This window comes from Polyodon spathula, unplaced genomic scaffold, assembly GCF_017654505.1.
Source record: "Polyodon spathula isolate WHYD16114869_AA unplaced genomic scaffold, ASM1765450v1 scaffolds_812, whole genome shotgun sequence".
In the NCBI taxonomy this organism is placed as follows: domain Eukaryota; kingdom Metazoa; phylum Chordata; class Actinopteri; order Acipenseriformes; family Polyodontidae; genus Polyodon; species Polyodon spathula.
This window is the reverse complement of record NW_024472299.1, coordinates 80,178-93,105: the sequence shown is the minus strand read 5'-3', so window position 1 is coordinate 93,105 and position 12,928 is coordinate 80,178. Positions and strand designations below refer to the sequence as shown.

Genomic DNA, 12,928 nt, shown 5'->3' with positions numbered 1-12,928 from the left:
TTAGAATCGTCGTAGCGCCCCCGTCGTTCGGATGAATTAACTGGGCAAGCCCGTTCGCTCCTTTAAAATAAATAAATAAATAAATAAATAAATAAAATTGTCCAGAATTCCAAAAGCTGAGTTTTTTTTTAATTAGAATTATCTATCTATCTATCTGTCTGTCTGTCTATCTATCTATCTATCTATAAGAGAAAGGGTGCTCCCTCCAGTCCAGGGCAGGCTTGAGGCATGGAGACTGAACTTCTCCCTCACCCCCTAAGAGAAAGGGTGCTCCCTCCAGTCCAGGGCAGGCTTGAGGCATGGAGACTGAACTGCTCCCTCACCCCCTAAGAGAAAGGGTGCTCCCTCCAGTCCAGGGCAGGCTTGAGGCATGGAGACTGAACTGCTCCCTCACCCCCTAAGAGAAAGGGTGCTCCCTCCAGTCCAGGGCAGGCTTGAGGCATGGAGACTGAACTGCTCCCTCACCCCCTAAGAGAAAGGGTGCTCCCTCCAGTCCAGGGCAGGCTTGAGGCATGGAGACTGAAGTAGTTATGCAAAAGAATAATAAAAAAAAACCCACTTTTGTATGAAAATCACTGTTTAATCATTCAGAACAGAAGCTAAACATTTGGGTATAGTTATTTCAAATATACACATTGAGCACGATGCACCAACTCACACCGAGTCACGTTCTAACAGAGAGTGCGCTAAGCAACTTCAAAACTCTACAGGAGAAAACAAACAGACAAAAACATCAAATAGAAACAATATTTCCTTTTTTTTTTGTCGTCCGTATAAATCTTATTTTACAGCAGGTAAAAGTTTTACGTTTCTTAAAAAAAAAAATAATAATAATAATAATATTTATTTTTTTTGCAATAAAAACACAAAAATAACAAAACACATACACCATCAAAATAGTATGTCCAGATCTGAAGCAAGACAGTAAAACCTCAATAAAGTAAAAGTCTTCCCGAGAAATACTCTATATGCAAACATGAACCTCAATGGGCTACCATAGGCTTTCATATTGACCTTAAACACCCATCACACTGTGAAAACACATTTCTATTGCCAGGGTTGTCACAGATAAAAACATTGCTATACTTGATACAAAACACAATGATCAGATATATCAAGGTCTGCACCAGAGGCTTTTAATCAATCAATTGCTCCAATGAGCTTAATTAATCAATTAAAACATCATCGACTGATTATTCCAAGTTAAAGCAGCTTCACATTTAAACATGCTTGTTTTACCCGCCCCCCTGACTGCTGTGTTTGCTGTCATTCGGAGCGGGCTCTGTTCCTTCCATCTTGGTTATATTATATATATATATATATATTTTCTCTAAATCTGCCGTTACCTGGAAATGAGCAGCCTTCCTCATTCTACTATTCAATTTGAACCCCTTTCCCCAGGATCAGAATACTCTATCCTGTAGAATCCTAGTTTCTGTCTCAATGTGATTTCTTTGGAATCAGGCAGTCCTCAGAAAGACTACAACTCCACATGCGCCTTGCCCTGGTGGCAGCTTTGATACCCAGTGGCGTTTCCTTTTGGCACAGAGATTTGCAGAGCAAGCTTCAAAAGTCATTTTAATTGAACCCCCCCCCCCCCCCCCGTTTCATGGTGATTGAAATCATTCCGAGTGGTTCCGGGCTCTGCTGCTCCAATGTGGAGTTGCTGTGTGTTTCTCTAAACCTTCCTGATGCAGAGCCTGCCTGCAGACTCCTAAGTGCTGGGACGCAACAGCATTCTACATTGAAAGCATGTGGCAATGCAACTTTTCAAGCCTCAGCCCCAACTACTGTCTATACAGTATGTAGTGTAGGTGAGCCAGTAGAAAAGTCACATGATTTGAATGAGGAATGCTGCTCAGTCCTTAGGGTTCTCCAGACAGGCTACAAGCCAGGGAAAGGGAGATTTAAAGATAAACTATTAAAATGGGATATTAGTGTTGCAGCAGAACCCGGCATCACTCTGAATGATTGCTAGGTATGGAAAATGTAAAAGGCAATTAGAAAAAATGGCATCTGAAGATGTGCGCTCTTTGATCACTTGAGCAAACTTGATTTTCAAGACAACGGAGATTTAAAAAAAATAATAATAAATTAAAAAAATAGGAAAACACAGAGTATCACCAAAGAACCATCACTGATGAGAATTCAAGCAACATCTTTCTTGTCACTGTTACAAGCAATCCTAATTCATACTTACAAAGTTACATACTAATACAATCTTGTACAAACATTATTAATAGTACTTCATATTTTTTACAATCCTTTCTTTTGTTCTTAAAATGTTATTTGATTGTGTGTTTTCTTTTTTTTTTTTTGTAATCATAAATCTTTTAAATAGACCATATTTTCTAAAAGGGCAGTATTTTTGCTTTGTGTGATTATGACGTGAAATTGTGCTAAATAAATACCCCCTGAACACTGCAAGGGTAATTGTACTACAGCATGTGGGGGAGTTTTAAATGGAGGGACGAGATCGGGTCAATCTGACATCGTTCTAGGGTCATTCTGAATCCGAAACTTCGTGCAAGATTTCATTCTACACATATATTCCAAGACTCCTTTCCACTTTATTAGGACCTGCTTGTCTTTCTGACTGGATTTGGCATGGCCCTGGTATGGGGGATATTCTCTTGGTATATCCTGGTATGGGGCGTGTTCTCCTGGTATACCCTGGTGTGGGGCGTGTTCGCCTGGTATACCCTGGTATGGGGTGTGTTCTCCTGGTATACCCTGGTGTGCGGCGTGTTCTCCTGGTATACCCTGGTGTGGGGTGTGTTCTCCTGGTATACCCTGGTGTGGGGCATGTTCTCCTGGTATACCGTGGACCTTGTGGAGTCAATGCCAGCTAGTGTGGCCAATGGTAGCCAAACCTGATATTAGGCACAGGTCCTAATAAAGTGGCAAGGGAATGCTTACAGTGTTTAAAGTTTATTACCGGTACCTCTTAATAGTGCTAACAACATTATCACTAGTGCCCATTTCTTGGGCAGAAGATCATATCAAATAGATCAAAGGTTGATGCTGCTTCCTAGTAAATGCTCACTTCCTGTGCTCTAGGTCACCCCACTAGCTGTGACCATCTAGCACAGGAAGTGAAGCACCAGGAAGCAACTTTTTAAAATGGGCCTTAGTATATGAGTTCACATCCCCTTATTCATATATATAACCCTGGATACAGTTTGCATGTTTAAGTGCTATTTGTGCTTAACCCTGTTTCCCAACAATACACTGCGTTCAATTTAAATGCATGCTTGCTGCTTGTATGATCCCACTATGCAGTGTTTAAACACAACGAAGTCTTTTACAGCTTCGTCATTTGGGATTTTCAGATTCATTTTGTATTTTAGTGGCCTGTTGTTTCTCAATTGTCCAGCAGATGGCAGTGGCGTATGTACGTCTGGGTGTCACTAAGGACTCAACCACTAGAGGGGGCAGTACTGTGTACATATTTCTCCAGTTTTTGTTACAGGAGTCCAATACAGCAAAAATGATCCCGATTGGTCCCCTTTTATAGCATCTGTGGTCCACAGATTTTGGGCAGTACAATGACTTTGGTAGGATTACCCCCAGTGGATTCACAACCCAGGACATCTAGATAAAAATATCAAAAGATTTACAACAATACATAGTACACAGTCAACAGATTGTTTATGATTTAAACAGCAAAGACGACTTCTCTTGTAAACTCAAGGCGGGAATGAAAACTTGACTGATTGCCAAGGCTTTCAAATCCATTCTTCTATGAGCTGAAGCGATATTATCACTGACCTCATCCTCAATGCTCTTGCTTTAATGGTCGGCATGAGTCTGATTTTCTCAGTAATGTGTGCAGTTTCTGAATGGTGACGCACAAACACAAGGACAGGCGCCTCCATCTTACCAGAGCAAAGCATCTTAAACGAATCTACAGTGTGCTACTCCAATGCTTTCTCCTGTACTGTGCACAGACAGTTCAGAAATACACAGACACTATTTGTAGACAATTTTACAATAGCCTAACATTGCCAGCCTGCACACTGACTTATCATTGGTTCTATAATCCACAGGATAGTGCAACAAGGGCTTTGGAAAATGATACATTAATAACATCATTTATTTTGATAATAAGACTTGTTTTAGTAAGCTTTGTACCATTTTAACACAACTAGTGCTTGGAAAAATCAAATGGAGCGCTCTGAACCAGTATTTATTTTTTGTAACTGAAAAGCAACAAAGCCAGAATATATTAGAAATAATCTGATTAAAAGTCTATTGAAAGGACTGTTGAAAGTTGTTGAAACTGCAACATGCATTTCAACCTAGCAATCCAGACCAAAATATAACCTAAAAACCCTTTTAAAAAATGGATTCATACTGAAACACATTTGTTCGTTTGTAATAGCATTAATACCCTCTGCGTGGGTCATCACCAGGAGATTATGGACTTTGTCTTTTCGGTAAGTGGCTTCTGTAAATGATCTAGCAGGTTATGACGTCATGGGACAATAATGCTTAAATAAGACCAGCAATTTTAAAAAGCAAAGTGTAGCCCAGATTTAGTGAATAAATAAACCCAGAAAAATGTTCTAAAAGCAATGGTCACAGATTTACCAGCTCACAAATACCGTTGCTGTTTTATCAGTAGTGTCTGCATATTTATAAACTGTCTGTTTTTGACCCTTAATTGGCGTTCGCCCTGTACAAAGCTGGTTGGCATATAGGCACTGTCTGTGATGTCACCAAAGTGGGCGGAGTCCAAATAGAGAGCACCCTCCTCCATGTCGCCTCGCAGTGGTCCGGTCCCGTGCTGCTGTTGCTGTGGTTACGAGACCCCCCTGCGGGAGTTGGCGCGGCCGAGGCTGGCCGTGCTGCGATTGCGGCTCAGGGTGGGGGTGGGCAGTGCTGCCAGGCCCTCGTTCGGGCACCCGTGCTGCAGAAGGATGTCGACGCACTCCTGGCTGCCCGATCGGCGAGCGTACGCCAGCGCTGTCTGGCCCTGGGCATCACGGGCCTTGACATCACTGCCATACTGGGAGGTAGAGAAAGGGAAGACAGCGACTTTTCAGAGCTCTGGAGGAAAATCTGTATTTACTGCTTCACATACATGCAATTCATTATAGCCAAGAACCCTCAACAACGGCAGCTTGGCACAGCCTGACTGTATGATTGCCTTTACAAGGTGAGACTGATTGTGTTGCATAGCTGTTGCGAGCCCAGCTACCTGTGCAGTGTACTGAGTGCAGCTGATATAGCGTGAAGGCAGTCGCCCTCCGGTGGCGGGACGGAGGAATGACTCACCCAGACGAGCAGCTGCGTCATGACCACGTCGGGGATCTCGCAGGCCAAGTGCAGGGCGCTGCGGCGGTCCTTGTCCCGGGGGGGCGGGGGAGCGTTGATTTCCTCTTTCCGGCTGTGAGCGAGGAGCAGCAGCAGGGAGGCCAGGTCTCGCTCCAGCACAGAGCTCAGCAAGCGCACCCCCACCCCCAGCTCGGAGTCCGGCAGCTCTGCCACAAACAGCCTCTGCTCGTACTTGGCACGGATCCACGCCTCCCGCTCCTCCCTGCAACACAAACACACGACATCAAATAAATTGCTCCCATTCAAAAAGAGCCATTTTAGCTCCTTTTCCTTTGACACATCTGAGCTGTGTGGGTCCTGGGCTCCAGGCCCCAGACCCTTCTTGCACTGGGTATTGATTGAGCCGAACGAGAACCAAACCATAAACTCTGGCCTCACAACACATCTGAATCTGGCTCGCAGCCAAACGGGATGGGGGAGGATTTTCGTCACTGTGTTGCTTCAGTCAGTTCTAACTCCTATTTGGAAGGAGAGGGTGCCACGTTTGGCAGCAGTAGGAGTATCAGTAGAAGGAGGAGGAGGATGTGAACCCAGCAGGTAGCCTGAATGTACTGACCGCGTGGCATCTGGGCTGGGTTTGCTACGGCCCTGGGTGTTCCTCTCCCAGATGCTGTTGGCCATCTCATTGCCGATGGAGTTCAGCACCAGGGTCAGCTCCAGGGGCCAGTCGTCCAGGTCCAGGGAGCGCACTCGCGACAGGTGGGTCCCCAGGTTCCGATGGATCCCTGAGCACTCGATACAGATCAGGGCGCCCAGGTTCAGGCTGGCCCAGGTGGGGTCTGAGGGACAGAGCAGAGTGGGTCAGAGCCACGGATACAGGCTGGGAGACGCACACAGGACACAGGCAGGGAGATGCAGCGACAGCGACAGAGGCAGACACACATTGACACAAGGCAGGCAGACAATGAAACACGAGGACTGGCAGGCAGACAGACACACACAGGCAGATACCGAGACACACCGACCCTCGTGCAGACACATAAAGCAGTATAATAGGCCAGGGGTGACGACAGCATCAATAAATATCTGAGGTAATGCTTTTTTTGAACCTGTAGGATTCAAACAACACATTCTTAAAGCCTGCCAAACACATGATATGCACTAGGTGCATAATCCTTCATGGTCACATTGAAAACAGACACAATGTAAATATTCAGAACACGTTGCCATGACATTGGTTCAGAAGAGAATGCCCTGCCATTGAAAAGTGCCTGTGTGTGTCCCTTTCCAATTGAACCGGAGCGTCGCTGAATACAGTCACGTGACTCACTGGAAGCTCCGCAGTCCACGCAGAACGCATTGCCCTTGGTGTTGCGAATGGCTTGGAGTGCGACAGCCTCACTCTGGCTGTCCATGCGCGCCTGTGGAGAAAGAGAGCAGAGGAAGAGAAATGACTCGAAATCCCTCCGCTGTGAACGAAGCCGCCCACCACCGCTCACTGTCTGTCTTTCAACATCAGCCCGTTCAGCTCGCTTTCGTCATTTTGTTAAACTGCTTGTTCCCAGGGCGCTAACCATTTTTTTTTTGGTCGTCACTCATATCAGTTTGCAGCAAGGCCCGAATGAAGCCTGGGACTTGCCTTGTTCTTGCTGCTTTCGCAGGACTGCAGGCTGGCCAGGATCTGGCTCTCGATGGCATGGACCCAGGAGTCCCGGTCCTCCAGACTGGAGGCCTCGAAATGCCAGGTCTGCCCGGTGCTCGACACAATCATGAACTCAAAATTCTCCTCCTCTGAGCAGAGACAGAAACCACCCACATGTCAGTTAGTTAGCGGTAGCATATTGACCATAGATTAAGGGCTATGATTGCGATATTTAAGGGATAATAACCAAAGACTTGAAAAAATTATTCTCTTACCCCTTTATCAATTTGAAATGTAGTATAATCACTTTGACTCAGCTGAGCCAATTCACTTCCTGTGTAACAGGAATTGGGGTCCTATGTCCCCTTATCCTAGTTCTAGTCAGAACGTAGTGTCCTGCTGTACAGGAAATGCATTTATAGGGTGGTGGCAGGTCAAAGTGGCTTCAACTGAGTGAAAGTCAAGTTGTGAACACAATGATTAATATAATGCTAATATGAGGTAGGAAAACTAAAACCTAACCCTAACCTCAAACCTAACCAGCTTATCAATCTGAAGCACTTTCAGTCATAAAATGTAAAATAAAACCAAAAACACAAAATTATCCAGCGCTGCCATTCCAATACCTTCCCCGAACACAGAAACACAAAATAAAGTAACAAAAAAAAACTAAAAGGAAGGAGGCAGTGAAATTCCTCTAGGAATCACAAGCCACGACACAAAGACACTTCTCAAAAGGCATGCAGTTCAGGAGCCGGGTTACCTGTCTTGTAAATGTTTCTCAAACTACCAAAGCTTTTTAACTTCCACATTTTGCGCTTGGCTGCAGAGTGGCGAGCCGGAGAACCAGTGGAAGCAAATAAAGAAGAACAGAGAAGCAAACATGAGAGACGGAGAAGGAAGGAAGGAAGGAAGGAAGGAAGGAAGGAAGGAGGAGAGCAGAGAGGGAGGTTAGTGAAACACAGACGAAAGGCAATGCACAGTCCTTTTAGCCTTCGCGACCGCCAAAACAGGAAACAGTTTCTTACATGCCAGCAACGAATAAAGATTAGCTACCACAATGCTGAATAAACAGAAACATCTAAGACAGTCGTTTTCTGCTTATTAAAACACATTGTGCTAGTTATGTGACCGACATGGTTATTTTAAATGATATACAAATGTGATTCCCTGGTTTTGGTATATGTCGATAGTTTTGCCTTAGGTCACCATCATCTTATTATACAAACAAGTAGCTCATCAGGCCCATCGCGTGTTTAGTGATGCATGGTGTATTGTGACCTGCATACATGACAAGCATAATGTTAATACCTAGAGTGTGCCTTCACATCCCCCAATCAATGTGTGCTACTCTAAAGACAGGAGTCATAGTACATAAAATAGTTTAAGAACCAAAAAGCTCTCTCTGCCCCGCCCTCTCTCACCCTGCCTGCCCCAGGTTTAACTCCTCCCCTCTCACTGCTCTGCCCTCTCTCACCCTGTCTGCTCCAGTTTTAACTCCTCCCCTCTCACTGCCCCGCCCTCTCTCACCCTGTCTGCCTCATGTTTAACTCCTCCCCTCACACTGCCCCGCCCTCTCTCACCCTCTGCCTGCCTCATGTTTAACTCCTCCCCTCTCACTGCTCCGCCCTCTCTCACCCTGCCAGCCTCATGTTTAACTCCTCCCCTTTCACTGCCCCGCCCTCTCTCACCCTCTGCCTGCCCCACTGTCATGTCTCCTTTCAGGTTCATGCTTTTCTTTCTTCGATGCTTCTTCCTGTCGATCATGGGGGATGGAGGGGGGGGGTCCTTTCCGCTGGGTGGGCTGGCCATGCTCTCCATGGACAGGTTAGAGTCTAGGGGAGGGAGAGAAGAATTTTAGGTGTTCATTCAAAATCTCATTCAAGGAAACTAACAACACCTATGGAGGGGGCACTACACTGACCGTGTTCACATTTCTAAAATACAATACAATGTGCAGTGTGGTATAGGATAATATTATATGAGTGATAGTGTCAATTCAATATAATAAGGGCGATTTTAAAAGTTTTCCACTCAATGTAAATTACTCACATTTTTTTTATTTTTTCAAAAAGACAAAAACAAACTGTCAGTAAAGCACCTTATTTATAAATACACAATGTGCTTTGTCTAGTTTTGTACCTTCATTTACAAAATAAAGCTTTGAGTTTAGTCTGGTGGGCTGGGCAGGTGTAATAGCCAACCTGAATGCTCATGGCTGGGCAGCTTATAATTTCAGTCTGGGGCTTCATACGCTGGGTAAACAATATAGCTCTTCTCTTTCATGTTCATTTAGATGTATGTTAATTGGGCACAGGTGCAGAAAGACAAGCCACTCTCTTTATCTGGTCCAGGAAGACATTCTTTCAAACACATGAAACGTTTTCTTTGAGCTGTTGCCCTAACCCTAACCCTAACCCGAACCCTAATTAAGAACAGATTTTAATCTTAAGATCAGTATTCTCTCAGCTGTCTTTCTGCACCTATGCCAGTAACCGTGTCCCGGCGTGCTGCGGCCTCACCGATGCTCTGTCCCTTGTTGGACAGCGAGGAGGGGCAGCGCTGGAGGCTCTTCTCCGGTTTGGAGGTGCTGCTGACAGCCTGCTCATCCACGGGGAGCAGGCCGCTGGGGCAGGAAGGGGCTGTGGAGCAGAGAGCAGAGAGCGGCCGTCACACACCGCCTGGAAACGTGTAAACGTTGGCCTCAGTGTGGGCTGAGAACTAAGGAGCTGAGCCTGCTTCGTCTGGTTTTGCCTCCCTAACCCGTGGGTATGACTCATCCTGCAGCGTCATTTTGATTTACAATCCCAGTGAACTGTAACGAGATTCCAGACGACTCGTATCACCTGTTACAAAGCTCAAGGTTTTTTTTTTTTTAAGGACTATGCAGTAACGCTAATAATGGAAGCCATTCATTTTCCTATATATCGTGTCTCGTTGTTCAGCTGGGCTGGTGCCATATAAGGAGCTCACCACTGGCACTCTCAGCCACGCCCACGTTGCCCATGTCCTTGACCAGCCCGTTGATCCCGACGGAGGACCCACAGGTGGACACTGCTCGAGGTGGCCGCTTCCCTGGGACCTTGACCGTCGTCCTTAGCAGGTCAATCTCCTTCCCGTGGGAGTTCTGCATGTAGTCCTGAAACAAAATCGGATAGTCTAATAAAGAAGCAGCAAAATATACTTGTCCTACTAAAAATCATCAAAGTCTTTGTGTTGACAAACTGCTGAAATCAGTAATAAAATGGACTGGATGGACCTGATGCACGGAGACTGAACTGCTCCCTCACCCCCTAAGAGAAAGGGTTCTCCTTCCAGTCCAGGGCAGACTTGAGGCATGGAGACTAAACTGCTCCCTCACCCCCTAAGAGAAAGGGTGCTCCCTCCAGTCCAGGGCAGACTTGAGGCATGGAGACTGAACTGCTCCCTCACCCCCTAAGAGAAAGGGTGCTCCCTCCAGTCCAGGGCAGGCTTGAGGCATGGAGACTGAACTGCTCCCTCACCCCCTAAGAGAAAGGGTGCTCCCTCCAGTCCAGGGCAGGCTTGAGGCATGGAGACTGAACTGCTCCCTCACCCCCTAAGAGAAAGGGTGCTCCCTCCAGTCCAGGGCAGGCTTGAGGCATGGAGACTGAACTGCTCCCTCACCCCCTAAGAGAAAGGGTGCTCCCTCCAGTCCAGGGCAGGCTTGAGGCATGGAGACTGAACTGCTCCCTCACCCCCTAAGAGAAAGGGTGCTCCCTCCAGTCCAGGGCAGGCTTGAAGCAATGTCGGGTAGCTGACATTGCCATTAATTATTCTATTCCTGCTCTGTGAATAAACAGATATAAATATTCTTTCCTTCTTTCTTCCAGCACCTTTCTCAAGCACCAGAATGAACAAATAACACTAGAGGGCAGCGTGTCTCTGTTACGCCAAGGAGAAACCACCAATCCTGAAACATACAGAAGCATGAAATAAAACAACATGCCATGATGCACGAAGGGTTTCATAATCAAAACCTATTGATAGAATTTAAGATTTTAGATTCTTACTGAACCACAGGGTCTGGAAAACTGGGAGTAAGGCACCAGCCAGGATGCAAACCTGCGATCCCCTGACTGCAGGACTCACCCTGCACACTGCACGGCCGTGCCTTTACCAGGTGAGCCAGCTCACCAGTGAAAACCTGCTCACGCAGTTAGTGTAAAATTTGCAAACGCCCCCCCTGCCGTACTCACGTTCATGCTGGGGTGATAGGAGAGAACGCCGTTGTTCGACAGCGTGACGTATTTCTTTTTCCACTCCTTGTTCAAAGAATTTCCGCTTCTTTTCAACAAAATGCTCTAAAAGAAAACCAGTAGAATATTTATTGTGCCGCTGTACGGTTTGAAACATGTAAGTAGTCGTTAAAATAAAGCAGTTCACTTTGACATGCTTCCAATATCTAGCACCGTGGGTTGAAACACAGATGCTGCAAAGGAATTTCAAAGCCTGATCCAGGAGTGTTTGTTTCAGTGGTCTGCTTCAGAAATCATTGATGATGGCAGGAATAACCCTCATTATGATCCTTTCATTGTAAATTGGTAGAGCTACCAGCGGTGTCTGCTAGTTTAATTCCACGCTGAACCTGCATTGTGTTTTACTGCAGGTTCATTAGAGCAATACTTAGACACATCTATTTAACTGATACAGTCCGCACTAAGCTTTTCAGATCACAAACTGATTTCTTTGGGATTTTTCACTGATGGTGGGGTCAAAGGAACTGCTGGGAAACAATTGCACATCTCACAAAAAGGTACTGGAAACTGCAAAAGACTGATCTTTCTAACAGTAACATGTTTGTAAAATGTTTGTAGAATGATGTTCAAGCTGCTCACAACAGCAGAGGTGGCGTTCTGTTTGGCCTGGCAGGTGAAAGGTTAGAAGGCTCTCTCTGCGTGTCACCTGTTTGATGGGAATGGCCCGGCCGCTGCCGATGTTATCCCCCTTACTGTCCAGGCTTCTCTTTTCTGAGTCGCTGCCTCTTCGGTTCTAGACAGACAAAACACCAGGATTTAAGCTTCTGTGCGGGACAGCATCCTAACACAGCACTGGGCTCAAGTGGACCAAATTCTGGGGAAGGGTTTTCTCCACTTGTGCATGATGACACATAGACCCCATGGATGAAGGGGTAGGTGTTGAGGAGAGTAACTCATGTCCACTTACATTTTTAGACACTGGGTTTGTCAACAGATCTTTAATAGAAGTATTTAGTTAATAAGCTATGGCCAAAAGTTTAGCACCACCCTACTGAATTAACTCATTTTGCTTCATAAATTAGCATGAGACCTGCTGAACGATGTTACGTTAACATGCTGAATTACATATTGCTTTGTAGTTTCTTTGATAGCATCATGTTAAATAAAAGCTCTAAATTGTGTCTCAATCCTAAAATTGTACGTGATGCAAAACTTTTGCCCATAGCTGTGTGTAGGGTGTCTCTTAGTATTTTAAACAGTTTGAGCAGCCAAAAAACGTACAATGTGACATCTCTTATATGAATTACTACATTGTGTGCAGTCTGCTCAAACTTTGCAAAATGATCTCAATACCAAAGACAAACCCCTAAGACTGATTGGTTGATTTCTCACGCTGTACATGATTTAGAGTAACATTTACATATATGTCTATTTAGATTTCTCATATTCTGTTGCGTGGAGGGGTGGCAAATAATGCTGGTAAAACGTTAACGCTTGTTTCAAGGGTTTTGCGAATAAAATTGAAATTTCCACATAAGATTGGACTGGCTGACCGTGAAGAGGGAGGTTCGGCGTCGCGGTCCCCGGTGTAGAGATCCTGGAGTGGAGAAGCCTGGCCCTGCTTCACCCCTCAGCTCTCGGTGAGGCACGTTTGGGGTGGAGGGGAGAGAGGAGGAGTAGTCGCTGGCATGACCTCCGTTACTGGCCTAGAGAGACAGAGAGACACACACAGCAAGGTCACTGACATGCACACCCCTCGCCACGGCTCTAAATACTATCAGCAGCACGA

The 12,928-nt window shown here is 45.7% G+C and overlaps 1 protein-coding gene across 4 annotated transcripts in view; it reads right to left on the bottom strand.

The window, feature by feature from the left end:
* Positions 1-4,438: 4,438 nt before the first annotated feature.
* agap2 (ArfGAP with GTPase domain, ankyrin repeat and PH domain 2) overlaps positions 4,439-12,928 on the bottom strand; it is a 38,528-nt gene continuing 30,038 nt past the window's right edge. For 2 of the 4 annotated variants that reach the window (XM_041241745.1, XM_041241743.1), the window contains exons 8-19: positions 12,693-12,845; positions 11,846-11,932; positions 11,140-11,244; positions 9,896-10,061; positions 9,445-9,564; positions 8,614-8,757; positions 7,686-7,745; positions 6,920-7,071; positions 6,611-6,701; positions 5,897-6,119; positions 5,281-5,542; positions 4,439-5,011 (exon numbers count right to left, since the gene is read on the bottom strand). In XM_041241745.1, the coding sequence (XP_041097679.1) occupies positions 4,805-5,011; positions 5,281-5,542; positions 5,897-6,119; positions 6,611-6,701; positions 6,920-7,071; positions 7,686-7,745; positions 8,614-8,757; positions 9,445-9,564; positions 9,896-10,061; positions 11,140-11,244; positions 11,846-11,932; positions 12,693-12,845 (1,770 nt within the window). In that variant the 3' untranslated portion in view covers positions 4,439-4,804. The remainder of the gene's footprint in view (positions 5,012-5,280; positions 5,543-5,896; positions 6,120-6,610; positions 6,702-6,919; positions 7,072-7,685; positions 7,746-8,613; positions 8,758-9,444; positions 9,565-9,895; positions 10,062-11,139; positions 11,245-11,845; positions 11,933-12,692; positions 12,846-12,928) is intronic. The other 2 variants (XM_041241746.1, XM_041241744.1) reach the window with 1 other exon arrangement.